Source organism: Triticum urartu, chromosome 2 (assembly GCF_003073215.2).
Source record: "Triticum urartu cultivar G1812 chromosome 2, Tu2.1, whole genome shotgun sequence".
Taxonomy (NCBI): Eukaryota; Viridiplantae; Streptophyta; class Magnoliopsida; order Poales; family Poaceae; genus Triticum; species Triticum urartu.
This window is the reverse complement of record NC_053023.1, coordinates 34,171,589-34,190,934: the sequence shown is the minus strand read 5'-3', so window position 1 is coordinate 34,190,934 and position 19,346 is coordinate 34,171,589. Positions and strand designations below refer to the sequence as shown.

At 45.5% G+C, this 19,346-nt stretch overlaps 1 protein-coding gene across 1 annotated transcript; it reads right to left on the bottom strand.

Annotated features, from left to right (window-relative positions):
• Positions 1-15,157: 15,157 nt before the first annotated feature.
• LOC125540871 (desmethyl-deoxy-podophyllotoxin synthase-like) lies at positions 15,158-16,758 on the bottom strand. The gene is made up of 2 exons (XM_048704408.1): positions 15,844-16,758; positions 15,158-15,766 (listed from the first exon to the last, which is right to left on the bottom strand). Exons 1-2 carry the CDS (start codon positions 16,756-16,758, stop codon positions 15,158-15,160), a joined length of 1,524 nt encoding a protein of 507 aa, XP_048560365.1.
• Between the last annotated feature and the right edge of the window lie 2,588 nt (positions 16,759-19,346).

Below are 19,346 nucleotides of genomic sequence, written 5' to 3'. Positions count from 1 at the left end.
TGAGTTCATTACATTACCTTGAAGTGGTCTTTTGTTTTCTTTCGCTAACGGAGCTCACGATATTTCTATTTTGAGTTTTGTGTTGTGAAGTTTTCAAGTTTTGGGTAAGAATTTGATGGATTATGGAACAAGGAGTGGCAAGATCCTAAGCTTGGGGATGCCCATGGCACCCCCAAGATAATCCAAGGACACCAAAAAGTCAAAGCTTGGGGATGCCCCGGAAGGCATCCCCTCTTTTCGTCCACTTCCATCGGTAATTTACTTGGAGCTATATTTTTATTCACCAACATGATATGTGTTTTGCTTGGAGCGTCTTGTATTATTTGTGTCTTTGTTTGTTAGTATGCCACAATCATCCTTGCTGTACACACCTTTTGAGAGAGCCATACATGAATTAAAATTTGATAGAATACTCTATGTGCTTCACTTATATCTTTTGAGTTAAGTAGTTTTGCTCTATGTGCTTCACTTATATCCTTTGAGCTAGATAATTTTTCTCTATGTGCTTCACTTATATCTTTTGAGCTAGATAATTTTGCTCTATGTGCTTCACTTATATCTTTTGAGCTAGATAATTTTGCTCTACGTGCTTCACTTAGATCTTTTAGAGCACGGTGGTGGATTCGTTTTAAAGAAACTATTGATCTCTCATGCTTCATTTAAATTAATTTCAGAGTCTCTTAATAGCATGGTAATTTTCCTAATAATAATATGCTTGGTATTCAAGATTTGTGAAACTTTCTTTTTAGTGTGTTCAATACTAAGAAAAGATTGAAGCATGATAATTGTTTTGAGATATCGAGGTGATAATATTAAAGTCATGCTAGTTGAGTAGTTGTGAATTTAAAGAATACTTGTGTTGAAGTTTGTGATTCTCGTAGCATGCACGTATGGTGAACCGTTATGTGATGAAGTCGTAGCATGATGTATTTATTGATTGTCTTCCTTATGAGTGGCGGTCGGGGACGAGCGATGATCTTTTCCTACCAATCTAACCCCCTAGGAGCATGCGCGTAATACTTTGCTTTGATAACTTCTAAATTTTTGCAATAAGTATATGAGTTCTTTATGACTAATGCTGACTCCATGGATTATATGCACTCCTACCCTTCCACCCTTGCTAGCCTCTCGAATACCGCGCAACTTTCGCTGGTATCATACACCTACCATATACCTTCCTCAAAACAGCCACCATACCTACCTATTATGGCATTTCCATAGCCATTCCGAGATATATTGCCATGCAACTTTCCACCATCTAGTTCATCATGACACATCCATCATTGTCATATTGCTTAGCATGATCATATAGTTGACATAGTATTTGTGGAAAAGCCACCATTCATAATTCTTTCATACTTTTCACTCTTGATTCATTGCATATCCCGGTACATCACCGGAGGCATTCATATAGAGTCACACTTTGTTTTTGTATCGAGTTGTAATCATTGAGTTGTAAATAAATAGAAGTGTGATGATCATCATTCAATAGAGCATTGTCCCAAATAAAATAAAATAAAAATAAAAAAGAGAGAAAGGCCAAAGAAAAAAAAGAAGGCCCAAAAAAAGGGCAATGCTACTATCCTTTTTTTCACACTTGTGCTTCAAAGTAGCACCATGATATAGCAAGTCTCATATATTGTGCTTCAAAGTAGCACCATGTTCTTCATATAGAGAGTCTCATATGTTGCCACTTTCATATACTAGTGGGAATTTTACGTTATAGAACTTGGCTTGTATATTCCAATGATGGGCTTCCTCAAATTGCCCTAGGTCTTCGTGAGCAAGCAAGTTGGATGCACACCCACTAGTTTCTTTTGTTGAGCTTTCATACATTTATAGCTCTAGTGCATCCGTTGCATGGCAATCCCTACTCACTCACATTGATATCTATTGATGGGCATCTCCATAGCCCGTTGATACGCCAAGTTGATGTGAGACTATCTTCTCCTTTCTGTCTTCTCCACAACCACCATCCTATTCCACCTATAGTGCTATATCCATGGCTCACGCTCATGTATTGTGTGAAGATTGAAAAAGTTTTGAAAAAGTTAGAGTATGAAACAATTGCTTGGCTTGTCATCGGGGTTGTGCATGATTTAAATACTTTATGTGGGGAAGATGGAGCATAGCTAGACTATATGATTTTGTAGGGATAACTTTCTTTGGCCATGTTATTTTGAGAAGACATAATTACTTTGTTAGTATGCTTGAAGTATTATTATTTTCTATGTCAATATAAACTTTTGTCTTGAATCTTTCTAATCTGGATATTCATACCACAATTAAGAAGATTTGCTTTGAAATTATGCCAAGTAGCAATCCGCGTCAAAAATTCTCTTTTTATCATTTACCTACTCAAGGACGAGCAGGAATTAAGCTTGGGGATGCCTGACACGTCTCCAACGTATCTATAATTTTTGATTGCTCCATGCTATATTATCTACTGTTTTGGACTATATTGGGCTTTATTTTCCACTTTTATATTATTTTTGGGACTAACCTATTAACTGGAGGCCCAGCCCAGAATTGCTGTTTTTTTGCCTATTTTAGTGTTTCGGATAAACAGAATATCAAACGGAGTCCAAACGGAATAAAATCTTCGGAAACGTGATTTTCTCACCGAACGTGATCCAGGAGACTTGGACCCTACTGCAAGGGATCAAAGAGGAGGTCACGAGGGTGGGGGGCGCCCCCCCTAGGGCGTGCCCCCTGCCTCGTGGGCCCCTCGGTGCTCCACCGACGTACTCCTTCCTCCTATATATACACACGTACCCCCAAATGATCAGAACAGGAGCCAAAAACCTAATTCCACCGCCGCAACTTTCTGTATCCACGAGATCCCATCTTGGGGCCTGTTCCGGAGCTCCGCCGGAAGAGGGCCGTCATCGCGGAGGGCTTCTACATCATACTAGCCCCTCCGATGAAGTGTGAGTAGTTTACCTCAGACCTTCGGGTCCATAGTTAGTAGCTAGATGGCTTCTTCTCTCTCTTTGAATCTCAATACAAAGTTCTCCCCCTCTCTTGTGGAGATCTATTTGATGTAATCTTCTTTTTGCGGTGTGTTAGTTGAGACCGATGAATTGTGGGTTTATGATCAAGTCTATCTATGAATAATATTTGAATCTTCTCTGAATTCTTTTATGTATGATTGGTTATCTTTGCAAGTCTCTTCGAATTATCCGTTTGGTTTGGCCAACTAGATTGGTAGTTCTTGCCATGGGAGAAGTGCTTAGCTTTGGGTTCGATCTTGCGGTGTCCTTACCCAGTGACAGAAGGGGAAGCAAGGCACGTATTGTATCGTTGCCATCGAGGATAACAAGATGGGGTTTATTTCATATTGCATGAATTTATCTCTCTACATCATGTCATCTTGCTTAAGGTGTTACTCTGTTTTTAACTTAATACTCTGGATGCATGCTGGATAGCGGTCGATGAGTGGAGTAATAGTATTAGATGCAGAATCGTTTCGATCTACTTGTCACAGACGTGATGCCTATATACATGATCATGCCTAGATATTCTCATAATTATGCTCAATTCTATCAATTGCTCAACAGTAATTTGTTCACCCACCGTAGAATACTTATGCTCTTGAGAGAAGCCACTAGTGAAACCTATGGCCCCCGGGTCTATTCTCATCATATCAATCTCCATCACTTTTATATTGTTTTGCTATTTACTTTGCTTTTACTTTTTACTTTGCATCTTTATATCAAAAATACCAAAAATATTATTGTTGGAAATATGCCATAGAGGCAATAATAAAATGATTATTATTATATTTTCTTGTTCCTGATAATTGTCTATTATTCATGCTATAATTGTTTTATCCGGAAATCATAATACATGTGTGAATACATAGACCATAACATGTCCCTAGTGAGCCTCTAGTTAACTAGCTCGTTGATCAACAGATAGTCATGGTTTCCTGACTATGGACATTGGATGTCATTGTTAACGGGATCACATCATTAGGAGAATGATGTGATGGACAAGACCCAATCCTAAGCATAGCACAAGATCGTGTAGTTCGTTTGCTAGAGCTTTTCCAATGTCAAGTATCATTTCCTTAGACCATGAGATCGTGTAACTCCCGGATGCCGTAGGAGTTCTTTGGGTGTACCAAACGTCACAACGTACCTGGGTGACTATAAAGGTATACTACGGGTATCCCCGAAAGTATCTGTTGGGTTGACACGGATCGAGACTGGGATTTGTCACTCCGTATGACGGAGAGGTATCTCTGGGCCCACTCGGTAATGCATCATCATAATGAGCTCAATGTGACCAAGTGTTTGGTCACGGGATCATGCATTACGGTATGAGTAAAGTGACTTGCCGGTAACGAGATTGAACGAGGTATTGGGATACCGATGATCGAATCTCGGGCAAGTAACGTACCGATTGACAAAGGGAATTGTATACGGGATTGATTTAATCCTCGACATCGTGGTTCATCCGATGAGATCATCGTGGAACATGTGGGAGCCAACATGGGTATCCAGATCCCGCTGTTGGTTATTGACCGGAGAGTCGTCTCGGTCATGTCTGTGTGTCTCCCGAACCCGTAGGGTCTACACACTTAAGGTTTGGTGACGCTAGGGTTGTAGAGATATTAGTATGCGCTAACCCGAAAGTTGTTCGGAGTCCCAGATGAGATCCCGGACGTCATGAGGAGTTCCGGAATGGTCCAGAGGTGAAGATTTATATATAGGAAGTCCAGTTTCGGCCATCGGGAAAGTTTCGGGGGTAATCGGTATTGTACTGGGACCACCGGAAGGGTCCCGGGGGTCCACCGGGTGGGGCCACCTATCCCGGAGGGCCCCATGGGCTGAAGTGGGAGGAGAACCAGCCCCTGGTGGGCCGGTGCGCCCCCCATGGGCCTGCCCCTGCGCCTAGGGTTGGAAAACCTAGGGGTGGGGGGCGCCCCACCTGACTTGGGGGGCAAGTTCCCCCCTTGGCCGGCGCCCCCCTCCCTGGAGATTGGATCTCCTAGGGCCGGTTCCCCCCCTAGGGGCCCTATATATAGTGGGGGGAGGGAGGGCAGCCGCACCCAACTCCCTGGCACCTCCCTCTCCAATCGTAACACCTCTCTCTCCCTCGTCGGAGCTTGGCGAAGCCCTGCCGAGATCACCGCTGCTTCCATCACCACGTCGTCGTGCTGCTGGATCTCCATCAACCTCTCCTTCCCTTGCTGGATCAAGAAGGAGGAGACGTCTTCCCAACCGTACGTGTGTTGAACGCGGAGGTGCCGTACGTTCGGCGCTTGGTCATCGGTGATTTGGATCACGACGAGTACGACTTCATCAACCCCGTTCTCTTGAATGCTTCCGCTCGCGATCTACAAGGGTATGTAGATGCACTCCCCTCTCCCTCGTTGCTAGATGACTCCATAGATTGATCTTGGTGATGCGTAGAAAATTTTAAAATTCTGCTACGTTCCCCAACAATTATATCTATCAGATCTCACTCTCGTAAGTGATCGTGAAGGGCTTGACAACCCCTAATCGCGTTGGTTGCGAGTAGCTATCGCTTTGTGCAGGTACGAGGGACTTGAGCGTGGGCTCCTACTGGATTAATACCTTGGTTCTCAAAAACTGAGGGAAATACTTACGCTACTCTGCTGCATCATCCCTTCCTCTTCGGGGAAAAGCAACGCAAGCTCAAGACGTAGCACCGGCCACTGTGGCCATTGAGGCGCGGAAGCGGGCGGCGGTGGGGTCGGCAGCTGGAGCTGCGGCTGCCCGGACCCGGGAGACGGCAGGCGGCGGCTGACCGGGCCAGTGGTGGTGTAGAGGCCCAATCGGCGCCATGGTGGCCGCGTACCAGGGCAAGGCGGCTGGCCCGGTCGCGGCAGCCGGCTGCATGGGTAGCGGCTGTCCATAGGGCCCGGCCAGGTAGAGGTGTATGCCCTGGAAGGTGGTGACGAGGTCGTTGAGGATCCCGGTGTTGGGTTTCGTAGTAATTTCAAAAAAATTCCTACGCACACGCAAGATCATGGTGATGCATAGCAATGAGAGGGGAGACTGTTGTCTACGTACCCACGCAGACAGACTGCGGAAGCGTTGACACAACATAGAGGAAGTAGTCGTACGTCTTCACGATCCAACCGATCAAACACCGAAACTACGGCACCTCCGAGTTCGAGCACACGTTCAGCTCGATGAAGATCCCCGAACTCCGATCCAGCAAAGTGTCGGGGAAGAGTTCCGTCAGCACAACGGCGTGGTGACGATCTTGATGTACTACAGCAGCAGGGCTTCGCCTAAACTCCGCTACAGTATTATCGAGGACTATGGTGGCTGGGGGCGCCGCACACGGCTAAGGAATAGATCACGTGGATCAACTTGTGTGTTTCTGGGGTGCCTCTGCCTCAGTATATAAAGGAGCCAAGGGGGAGGGGGGCGCCGGCCAGGAGGAGGGCGCAGGAGGAGTCCTACTCCTTCCGGGAGTAGGACCCCCCCCCCCCCTCAATCCTAGTTGGACTAGGATTCCCCGAGGGGGAAAGAGGGAGAGGGGGGACGGCCACCTCTCCTAGTCCTAATAGGACTAGGGGAGGGGGGAGGCGCGCAGCCACCTTGGGCTGCCCCTTTCTCCTTTCCACTAAAGCCCACTAAGGCCCATATGGCTCCCGGGGGGTTCCGGTAACCTCCCGGTACTCCGGTAAAATCCCGATTTCACCCGGAACACTTCCGATATCCAAACATAGGCTTCCAATATATCAATCTTTACGTCTCGACCATTTCGAGACTCCTCGTCATGTCCGTGATCACATCCAGGACTCCGAACAACCTTTGGTACATCAAAATGCATAAACTTATAATATAACTGTCATCGTAACCTTAAGCGTGCGGACCCTACGGGTTCGAGAACAATGTAGACATGACCGAGACATGTCTCCGGTCAATAACCAATAGCAGGACCTGGATGCCCATATTGGCTCCTACATATTCTACGAAGATCTTTATCGGTCAGACCGCATAACAACATATGTCGTTCCCTTTGTCATCCGTATGTTACTTGCCTGAGATTCGATCGTCGGTATCCAATACCTAGTTCAATCTCGTTACCGGCAAGTCTCTTTACTCGTTCTGTAATACATCATCTCACAACTAACATATTAGTTGTAATGCTTGCAAGGCTTATGTGATGTGCATTCCCGAGTGGGCCCAGAGATACCTCTCCGACAATCGGAGTGACAAATCCTAATCTCGAAATACGCCAACCCAACATGTACCTTTGGAGACACCTGTAGTACTCCTTTATAATCACTCAGTTACGTTGTGACGTTTGGTAGTACCCAAAGTGTTCCTCCGGTAAACGGGAGTTGCATAATCTCATAGTTATAGGAACATGTATAAGTCATGAAGAAAGCAATAGCAACATACTAAACGATCGGGTGCTAAGCTAAAGGAATGGGTCATGTCAATCAGATCATTCAACTAATGATGTGACCTCGTTAATCAAATAACAACACTTTGTTCATGGTCAGGAAACATAACCATCTTTGATTAACGAGCTAGTCAAGTAGAGGCATACTAGTGACACTAAGTTTGTCTATGTATTCACACATGTATTATGTTTCCGGTTAATACAATTCTAGCATGAATAATAAACATTTATCATGATATAAGGAAATAAATAATAACTTTATTATTGCCTCTAGGGCATATTTCCTTCACCCGGTCATCTCCGCCAGCGAGTAGATGGTGACGGGCGACACGGTGGAGGGCGGCGGCGTCTGGCCGGTGCAGGCGCCGGCGGTGGAGTCCAGCGGTGCGGTGGAGAGAGGCAGCGGCGCGGTGGTGACGGGCAGCGGCGGGTTGGGTGGTGGTGCAGACATGATCGAAACCGAGCTATCTGATACTAAATTGGTAGGAGTTAGGATCCTACCTGTTCTAGGCCGTAGGTTGTACGGGAAGGGGGAAGATTGAACGAGATGCGATCGCGGCTGCCGGCGGCGGGGTGCCGTGGCGCGATGACGAAGAGGTGGCGGCGGCGCAAGGGGCGGGTAGGGTTAGGTCTTCTAGCTCCCTTTGGGAAGCGGAGCAAACAATGATTGCTTCTTGCTTGATTAGATTGATACATCTCCTCTCCTTATATAGAGAGGTTTACTTGACTCGTAAGCAAACGATCCTAATAACGATAAGATAATTGGGCTAAGCCCCTAATAATGATAAAATACCTTGGGCCACAATTCACTGGGCTAAGTCCCTAATATGTTGGTCATAACATTATTTATTTATTTTTGCCGTTCTTTCGATCTATTTTGGATTGACCGACTGCAATGGCATTCTTTACATCTTGCTGTGACATGCAACCCACTTTGAAGAATGACAAAAAAGAGTTGAGATGTTGGGCATTTTGCGGCACTTTTTTGTTGCTATCAAGATGGGAACAAACATCAGGCACATGATTTTAGATCACCAATTTAGCTAACAAACATTTGTAATATGTCACAAAAATATATATATATTGAAACTTCATTCAATGGCGAATCTAAAGATATGTTCTTGCGATATCCAACACATTATACGCTAGTCAAATCAAATACTTAAATGTGCCTGAGTTATATTTCCATCCGGAAGGAGTAAGGAAGGATATCCTTTAGTCAGCATCGGTCCTAGATTCCATGTAGTATTTGCTTATCATTGCACGATTCACTGCATTATATATAATGGATCGGGTGTTCTAGAAGGGCCCCTCATACTCGTACCCAGACTTGTTATCATATACTCCCTCTGATCTAATACGGACTACATATGATGCAAAATGAGTGAATCTACACTCTAAAGTGTGTTTATATACATCCGTATGTAGTCCTTATTGAAATCTCTAAAAGGACTTATATTAGAAACGAAGGGAGTATTTGGACATATATCGTATTTATATGAGTATGATGTTCCAAAAAACCTTCACATGCATCCCGTCATCGACTATATAAAGCACTACAAAGGCAAGGCAACTAATACACGTGCTTGTTATAGCAGTAAAGTCAAATCAATAGAATAAATATGACATGCCAAATACAACAATGTACATCTATGCAATATGGATGCAAAACTTACAAGTGCTACTTCAAGCAATTGATAGATGCAAATATATTCGGTATATGCATCCATAAGACAAACCTAAAAATCCACAAAATGTACTTTAACGTTCAAAAAGTTGCAAGAAAATCATGCATTAAACATTACTTATAAGGGAACTATGGCGATGGTTGTGGTACCATACATACCATGGAGGCCATTGTGAGGGTTCATAGAAATCCGTGGTGTGCACGGCATGCCTTCTCTACATCCTCCCTAGAGTCCTCATGGGCCTTCTGTATTCTCTCCTGTGCACTGAGCAGTGCAAACCGTCTCATGTAGGACGCGGAGCAGAGGGTGCGCTGGCACCCACCAGCATGATTGTGCAACGGCGATGAAGGAGGATGCTAGGTAAGAAGAGGCAGCAACACAACGAGAATGATAACCACGAGTGAAGGTGAAGAAAGAGAGATCGGGTTATGACCCGAAACTTGAAGCAAAATTTTAACAGAGAACGGCTGTAGAAGTCAATCGGATACAACATTTTCGTGCAAACGGGTGATAACCTTCCACCCTAAAACTTGACATGAGGACTACTCGTCGACTACCCACCTGCTCGACCTGTTTCTAAAGCAGTCGACGTGAACCCTCATCAAACCAGCCCTAAGCCAAGACTCCCCCCTCAGACCTAATCTGACTGAGAATAGAATTGCACGTATCAAGGGAGGACAGAAAGCTGCTTATTATTTGTACCCTGGTTTCTCTGCAAGACCTCAATGCATGCACCAAAGAGTCCAAAAGGATTGACATGAGCACGTAGAGGAATGGTTGAATTAATTGGCCATGACGAAGCAGAAAATAAGAGGATGTACGCATGCGGAATCCAAGCATCTTACTTTGGACCTTGCTCTGATTGTAGGAGTACTCAATCGTTTTGACTTGGGATATACTGAAAGAGGTTTTGACTGTTCGTGTAGGATACAAACACCGCCGCCCGGGTTGAGTACGAAACACACCCGTAAACCACGGGGAAAGAAAATCCCCTCATATCTACGAAACCGTTGCGGCGTGGCCAACGTATCCGGTATTCGGTCGTAGTTACCATGGTCGATTCCTCCGCACCAGGTGCAAGCAAAATTCACGCCATGGCGCCGGCCGGACACTCCTCCTCTTGTCCCTACATCCACACCGACCTCATCGTGTCCATCGCCGCCGCCGGCCGCTTGTCTCTAAGAGTCTACGCCTCCCTCCGCGCCGTCTGCACCGAGTGGCGCTCCGCCCTCACGCCGCTGTCGCCGTACGCCTGCCTTCTCTCCCTCCTCCCCGACGGCGACGCCGACTACAGCGCCTCCGCCATCTCGCTCCCGATGCGGCGCTCGTTCCACCTCCACGCGGGGTCTTGCTTGCTCGACCGCGAACACAAGGCCAAGACGTCCTCCCAGCGCCTGTCCGTGGGCGCTCCGCCCTCATCTGCGCTGACCACGGCCAGTCCAGCCCGGGCTGGAGCGCCACCAGTCGGATCCCAGAAATCCAGACTGACAAGCTGGCCGATCCGGTTTGGTCTGGTCCGCCAGCAGCCGATCCAAACGGCTGCTCGGTCAGGGACCGCACCGGAGCTGACTGTGTCCACCGCTGACGACCACCAACGGCCCATCCACGGCCGCGCCCGCCTTGTCGGCTCAGGCAACGGCCGCTTCGCCATCGCCGTCGATCAGCAGGGCAGCGCGGCCTTCCACCGCTGCTGGACGAGGCGGATCTACCTCCTCGATCCCCGTGCCGATAAGGAGCTCGACCTCGTCTCTCCGGCCGAGCAACATGACACCGTGCGCAAGATTGTGTTCGCGCCCAAGGGCCGCGACTACTGGACCGTCGCGGCCCTGTACAAAAATAGCACCAAGGTAGCCCACATGGACTGGGAACTGGACAAGAGCTGGACACTCGTCGCCAAAAACATGAACCAAATCGCCGACCTAGCCTTGTACAACGCCGATGACGGCAAGCTGTACTGCGGCTGCCTCAGCACAACCGGAGCCCTGCACGTGTTCCGCATCATCGCCAACGGCGGCCAAGGCTACAAGCTGGAGCCGCCCGTGTGGAAAATCGACGACGCCTTCACGCCGCCCTACGACCGCATCTCCCCACTCACCTCCACCAAGCAACTCTTCATCTGCCACGGCACCATGTACCAGGTGTGGCAGAACAAAAGCGGCGCCACCGTCACACTCGGAGGAGTCGGTTACCAGATGCCCGTGGACGAGATCTTCCTACTTAGGTGCGAGTACGGCCAGCAACGCTGGGACGTGGTCAAGGACCTGGGAGGCTGCTCCGTCTTCATCAGTAAGGACGGCAGCCCGGTGGTGGTGCAACCCGCCGCTTTTCCTGCAGAGGTGAGACCCGATTGCGTGTACTGGATCAACTGGCCGTCATGTGTTCCCATGGTGTGTGATATAGCCACCGGGACCTCCCATCCATGGGTGCTTCCTCTTCCTCTTCCTTATGGCGCGTGCTACAAAGGTGACTGCTGGTACTTTGGTGATGACCACCCACCCTCCCAAAATTAACGTTGAAGGTTTTATTAATCTGCTTCGGTTGCTTATAAGAATGTCCTGTTTCTTGGTTTTTCAAGATAAACTTATTAGCTTATGTGCTTTACCAAAGGAAATTGTAAACTTCTTTTGAGTTATTTTTGTTTCTCTTGTCACCTGCAAATTGATTTTGGACAGCTCGTCCGCGCATGACGCTTGCTCGGATTCATGTGTCATGCCTAGACGATCCTAATTTAAGTTGCGGAGGCCGTTGATGCTTCCTGTTGGTTTTTCTAATACTCCAATACAATTTATTTCACTTTATATAATGTATTCGTTTGAAGATATTCTCACTTTTGATGAGATCGCCTGAGCCCCGCCACTTGCCACTCGAAACCCTAAAAACGCTTCGGGGCTACATGTCACCCGCCGGCCCCTCAAATAATTAATAATGGGAAATAACCATACATGTGTTAGAGATTAGTTTGCATGCACGCGAATCTCCAGTTGAATGGATGGCTCCCGCATGCACGTCACCTCCAGTCCATAGGAGAATCGCTTTTCTCGTACAAAGATGTTTTCCCTCTGATGGTCTAGTGTAAAAGTGAGGAGGATTATTGTGATGATCTATCGTAGCACTAATAGAAAAAGGGTCAAACGTGAAGCACATTAGTGCCGGTTTGAATTTGAGCCGGCACTAATTGTATCATTAGTGCCGGTTCGAACGGCTATGCATTAATGCCGGTTCGTGTTGAACCTTTAGTACCGGTTCGTGCCACGAACCAGTACTAAAGGGGTGATGGCAGGCTGGCGTCAGGCCTGGGCCCCACGATCACCTTTAGTACCGGTTTGTGTCAGGGCAATTTTCAAACCCTACCCCCCCCCCCCCGGTGTGTCGCCATTTCAGTTCTAAAAAAATCAAAAGAAAATGATAAAAACTTCAAAAAATAAAATCCTTCGAGAGGTAGTTATATTACTACATCTACTAGTTAGGAAAATTTGAAAACTTAAATTTGGACATGTTTTGCAAAAAGTGTAAGGAAAATGTAAAACGGCTATAACTTTTGCATACGATGTCGGAAAAAAACGTATAATATATCAAAAAATTCAGCACGAAAATCCGCATCCGATGGAGACCGCCTACGGCCTGTTTGGAATTTTTTAGAATCCTCAAATTCCAAAAGGAAAAAAAAATATGGTCAAATTTCAGTTTTTAAAAAAAAATTGGTTAAATCTGGTCAAACTACTTATTCAAGAAGTATCAATGTTACTACATAATTATTCAAGAATTTTAGTGTTACTAAATAATTATTTCAATTTTTTAAATTTTGGTCAAATCTGGTCAAACTGTGGTCAAACTATGGTCAAACTTATTCAAGAAATATTAGCGTTACTAAATAATTACTCCCTCTGTAAACTAATATAAGAGCGTTTAGATCACTATTTTAGTATTCTAAACGCTCTTATATTAGTTTACGGATGGAGTACTGTTTTTTTTAGAATAATAGTTTCAAACTTAAACGGTGAAATGTGTGACTTCATGCTCAAGCTAAACTCCTGAGGGTTAATAGGATTAACATCTTACTATTGTCAGGAAAACAACAAGTGCAGACTTGAAAACGAAGGAGAATAGAACCCGAAAGTTAAGCGTGCTCGGGCTGGAGTAGTGAAAGGGATGGGTGACCGGTCGGGAAGTTAGATGATTTGGAATGAGCGATCCACACTTGAGCAGTTAAGAGAGGTGATTAGAGACTAAATCATCAAATAATTCAGAAAAAAAAAATCAAAAAAATAAAAAAAAACCCTTTAGTACCGGTTGGTAACACCAACCGGTACTAAAGGTCCCCCATACCAGGGCGTGAGCTCACGCCATGTGGTGGCACTTTAGCGCCGGTTCGTGCCGAACCGGTACTAAGGGGGGGGAGGCTTTAGTGCCCACACTTTAGTGCCGGTTCCATGACCGGCACTAAAGGCCCTTACAAACCGGTTTTAAAGCTCTGTTTTCTACTAGTGTAGTATTGTTTAATTATCTAGTGTGGTGTGGTTTTAACGTTTAATGTTGAACATTTAATATTAAAGTCTGAAATTTTGGTTATGCAATTATGCAGTGAATCATGTTCATGTTTGAATACTTGTGCACCAGTTGTACATAATCTGTTTTGGAAGAAAATATTCTGGTGTCTAAAATTCTTCTCTCCTGCACTAAAACCATTTCTGACATCAACTTTTACATGATCTATCGGAGATGCCATAAGCATGGGAATTAGGAAGTGTCTCTGCACATTTATGTAAACGTGCGAACATTTCTTTCAACAGAAAAACGTAAGAGTTGGGAAGAATCATGCATGAACCGTGGTGGAGTAATCTGAACAAGATTCCCTCCCATGCGCATGATTTCAAGTGATCGGTGATGCTTGAGCGGTCCGTGTCTTGCTGTTCATCGACACAACATTAATCCTTTGTGACCACAGATGTGAAGTGGGACTGCAAGACGGACCGTGGCCACCTCCCTGACCCTCAGGACGTATGCATGCATATTCTTAGCGACGCAACTGCCGCCACTAATAGGCTGTTATGCAGTAGTGTATGATGAAAAGATTGGGATGCATATCATCTTCTAACAACTTTTCCCTATCATGCTACCTTATTAGGCCTAGATATTAATTATGCGTACGCGAGGTAGGGCTCACTGTCGCCCAGGGATTTTGCTATGGAATAGATGATCTCTACCAAGTGGGTGAAATTTACGGTTACTGTATGAAAAACACCACGCAATTATGGCTTGAAAATTTGCAAAGGAATTTTCAGTTCAATTTTTCTATGTTGATATAGATAGTTATTGAACTCATAACAAGCAATTTTTTTATACATTCCTGTGCATCCCCCAACAAATAAACAAACAAATGAACTCATAACATGTAACTTTTTTGATACATTCCTATGTATGTTCAAGAAATAAACAATGTTGGTTCCGTACACAAACCCTCCATGTGTTGATATGGAAGGAACATACTTGCTACTATACTATGAATAGTTCTCATGCGTGATTAGAGATGTTATTATATTACTCTATATATATCTAACGTTTAAATTCAAAAGTTTAAAACAAAGTTCTTTTTGCTCCATATCTGCTTTTACCATCGGGTGGCGAGAAGGGTGGTTACCGTACGGTAAGCGCATTTACTGCCTGGTAACCAAAACCTTGCTTTTGCCTCGTTTACCAATTACCTGGCTAGTCTGAAGAGAGCATATGGCAAATAATATGAGGATTCATGCTAGAGACACTTACGATTGCAGACTTGTGTTTAGAAAGGTAGTTTTCCCACTCAGTAGAGTTTGGAAAATTTAGCTTGAGCTCGCAAAATCAAACAAAGAGAATCAGATTGGTGATGGGAAATCACATATTTGCTAATCAATATTGATAGTATTATTGATTTTTTTAATAAATCATAAGAACAACACAATACATGCATTACAATACTTGACACACTTTGTAACAAAATGTACATAAATGTTGTGCACATAATTGCAATATGCAGCAGCAATGTTCGATCCTGCCAAGCTAGTCGATGGGATACACTGTGCGGTTGAAGCAGTGCACTAATTAAGCGGCACGAGGACTTTGGCTTGTAGGTACAGGTCGTTCTTCCGCCCGACGGTGATTCCCATCTCCTCTTCCATGTCCAACTCTCCTCCGGCAGGAAGCTCCCAGTCGAAGTGGTAGAGAAGGGCGGCAAGGGTGAGCTCCATGCTAGAATGCGCGAACATCATCCCGGGACATATCCTCCTGCCTGCCCCGAACGGTGTGTACTCGAAGTTGGTTCCCTTGAAGTCTACTTCGCCGGACTCGAACCGCTCTGGCCTGAACTCCTCCGCGGTGTCCCAGTGCTTGGGGTCTCTGCAGATCGCCCACGCGTTCACGAACACGGTGGTGCCCATCGGCACATCATACCCGAGGACCTTGCACGCCTCCGTGGGCTCGCGCGGCAACAACAATGGCCCGGGCGGGTGCAGCCTCAACGTCTCCTTGATGATCAGCCTGATGTACTTGAGATCGGCCAGATCATCCTCAGTCAGACTTGGCTTTCCTTGTAGGCTGTCACGTACTTCGGCTTGTGCTTTTGCCATGGCCCTTGGGTTCCTCATCAGCTCCGATAGGGCCCAGATGAGCGTCGTTGCCGACGTCTCGCTCCCAGCACTAAACAAGTCCTACAGATTAAAACAGGAGGTCATTTAATTAATTATTAGTGAAAGAAAACAAATTAGTTAGCCCGCCGTCAGCTTACCACTAATAGACATTTGATAGCTCCCATGGTAAAAGGCACGTCGTGGCCACCTTCCTTCTGTATCCTCAGGAGCACGTCCAATAGGTCCTCCTGCTCCTCCTCCTTGCCGTCGCCGTTGGACGCTGTGGCGGCGGCCTTCACCTCCTGGTGTTGCTTGATGGCGCACTCGATGAGCTCGAAGCTCTTGGTGTGATTCTCCCATGCCCGTGGGGCGGAGCCGCTGACGAAGCCGACGAGTTGGGATGAGGGGAAGAGGTCGCCGAGGTTAAACCCGGAAAGGATCCTTACCCCCTGCTGGAGCACCACCAGGAACTCTTCCCGCCTGCTGAACCTGTCCCCGATCATGGCGCGCACGGTCATGTCCGCGATGAGCACGGCGAGCCGCTTGCTGACGTTGACGGGCTCGCCCGCACCCGCTGTGATGGCGGCGACGAGGCGCCTCACCTCCTCCTCCCGGACGTGCCGAAACGTTTTTACCCGGCGGGCGCTTAGCAGCTCCATGATGCAGATCTTGCGGAGCTGACGCCAGTGCGCGCCGTAGGGCGCGAACGCCAGCCCGGCACCGTCGGACATGAGGATCTTGATGGTCGGGCTCCATGGCCGCGTCGCAAACGTGAGGTCCTGCGTCTTCATGACCTCGCGCGCGGCCTCGGCCGACGACACCACCACCACGGGCATCTCACCGAGCTTGAGGTACACGAGCGGCGCGTCGCCCAGCCGGCGTGCGATGTCGGCGAAGGCGCGGTGGACCAGCGGCTTGCCGGCGAGGTGGTGCAGGCTGCCGATGACCGGCAGCCGCCAGGGGCCAGGCGGCAGCTGCTGGCCAGCGCCGTGGCTGCGGTTCCTGATGAGCTTGAGGAGCAGGAGAGGCAGGAGGAGAGCCAAGACGAGATAAATTGCTTGCTCCATGGCCATGGCGGCGTGTTACTCTCTTGAGCTCACTCTAGAGAAGACTGGGGATCAACTGCACTATATATACGCATGCGGCACGGACCAAATCTGAAGTCATCGAGTTCGGTAGGATATACTATAAACTGGCGTCGATTGCTATGCGAGCGAGACGACCGGGCCGCATATTTGCAGGGCAAGTTTGGTTGCCGCCCGGAACGAACCGCCCGTCTCGTCTGTCGTCTCCGACGCGCCAAGGATACGTACTACTCCTACTAGGAAGTGTATCTGCACATGCATTTAGCATTTAGCATGTTCGCTAGGGAGCGGTATATTCCCTTCACGATCGCGATGGTTGGACGACCGTGTCTTGTTCATCCACACACTACCTAGTGAAAAAACAAGGTATATCCTAATTACCCACAACAGGACGCATGCATATCCTGTGTCTCGTGCAGCAGGACGCATGCATATCCTAATTACCCACAACCACAGGTTTTTAGTACTCCCTCCTATCCTTTTTATTCCGCGTATTACATTTGTGTCAAATCAAACTTTATAAAAAATGATCAAATATATATTAAAAAAGGACTATGCTAACGACCAGTCGACTGGTCGTTCACCGATTTTTATCTCACCTCGGTTCACAGACTTTTTTTCACTCGTCTGGTTTTATATCAATTAGTCTAGATAGCGGAGAAAAAGAAATAAAGTAGGTTTTTAGTACTCCCTCCTATCCTTTTTATTCCGCGTATTACATTTGTGTCAAATCAAACTTTATAAAAAATGATCAAATATATATTAAAAAAGGACTATGCTAACGACCAGTCGACTGGTCGTTCACCGATTTTTATCTCACCTCGGTTCACAGACTTTTTTTCACTCGTCTGGTTTTATATCAATTAGTCTAGATAGCGGAGAAAAAGAAATAAAGTAGGTTTTTAGTACTCCCTCCTATCCTTTTTATTCCGCGTATTACATTTGTGTCAAATCAAACTTTATAAAAAATGATCAAATATATATTAAAAAAGGACTATGCTAACGACCAGTCGACTGGTCGTTCACCGATTTTTATCTCACCTCGGTTCACAGACTTTTTTTCACTCGTCTGGTTTTATATCAATTAGTCTAGATAGCGGAGAAAAAGAAATAAAGTAGGTTTTTAGTACTCCCTCCTATCCTTTTTATTCCGCGTATTACATTTGTGTCAAATCAAACTTTATAAAAAATGATCAAATATATATTAAAAAAGGACTATGCTAACGACCAGTCGACTGGTCGTTCACCGATTTTTATCTCACCTCGGTTCACAGACTTTTTTTCACTCGTCTGGTTTTATATCAATTAGTCTAGATAGCGGAGAAAAAGAAATAAAGTGCTTAAAAGGGGACTTGAACTTTGGTCCCCCAACTAGCTACTACAGCCACTAACCAACTCACCCATCTTTTTTTATTGTCCACAATAGATAAACAGGGGTATTTGAACCCTTCTTCTTTCTATCATATTAGCAAAAAAAAACAGTCTTGATAACTTGGAATAAGCAGCGTGATAACTATGACATGACCATCATGGTAACTTCAACATAACGCCCTGATAACAAATAACATGACAAAGGTTGACAACTCTATCATTATAGTGCTGATAAGCGTGAGAAGCATGCTAAGTTTAGCATGGGCAACATGCAAACTTTACATGAAGATTATCGGGATATATTTCAACAACTTTTCCCTCGGTGAAAATTTACTATGGTGTTTGAGTCTACGTTATTAGCTATGAAAAATACCACTGTTTTTGCACACAAGTTATGCATTTTGGTTACCGGGGGTATATTTTCAACAACGAAAAATCGTCTGGTCGAGGCCGCGGTGTTTGTATGTAAATTATCAGGTGTGGATGCGTATATTATCATGTTATTTACACAGAATTATCGGCCGTATGTTTTCAACAATTTTTTCACCTGGTTCAAAATTTATTGTGGTGTTCGTACCTAAGTTATCGGATCTATAGTGCTTAAATGATCATGTTATCTACACAGAAATTACCGAGGTATATTTTCAACAACAAAAAGCGTCTGGTCAAGGTTAACGGGGTGTTTGTATGTAAGTTATCATATGTGGATGTGTATATTATCATGCTATTTACATAAAAATTATCGGTGTATGTTTTCAATAATTTTTTCACCTGGTTCAAAGTTACCTTGGTATTTGTACCTGTTATCAGGTCTATAGTGCTCAAAATAAGTTATCAGGTCCGGGATCCTGTGTTACCATGTTATTTATAGAGTATGTTCTCAATAACTTTTTTTCACAGGTCATAAGTAATCGTGGTGTTTGTACCTGAGTTGTCAGGTCCGGAAGCGTATATTATCACGCTTTTACACACAAGTTATTGGTGGTATGTTTTCAACAACTTTTTTCCACGGGTCAAAGTTATTGTGGTGTTTGTATATAAGTTATCAGGTCCGGAAGCCTATATTATCATGCTATTTACACAAAAGCTATTGGTTGTATGTTTTTAATATCTTTTTCTCCGGGTCAAAATTATCGTGGTGTTTGTACCTGAGTTATCAGCTCTGAGGGCGTATATTACCATGCTATTACTTGGAAGTTATCAGC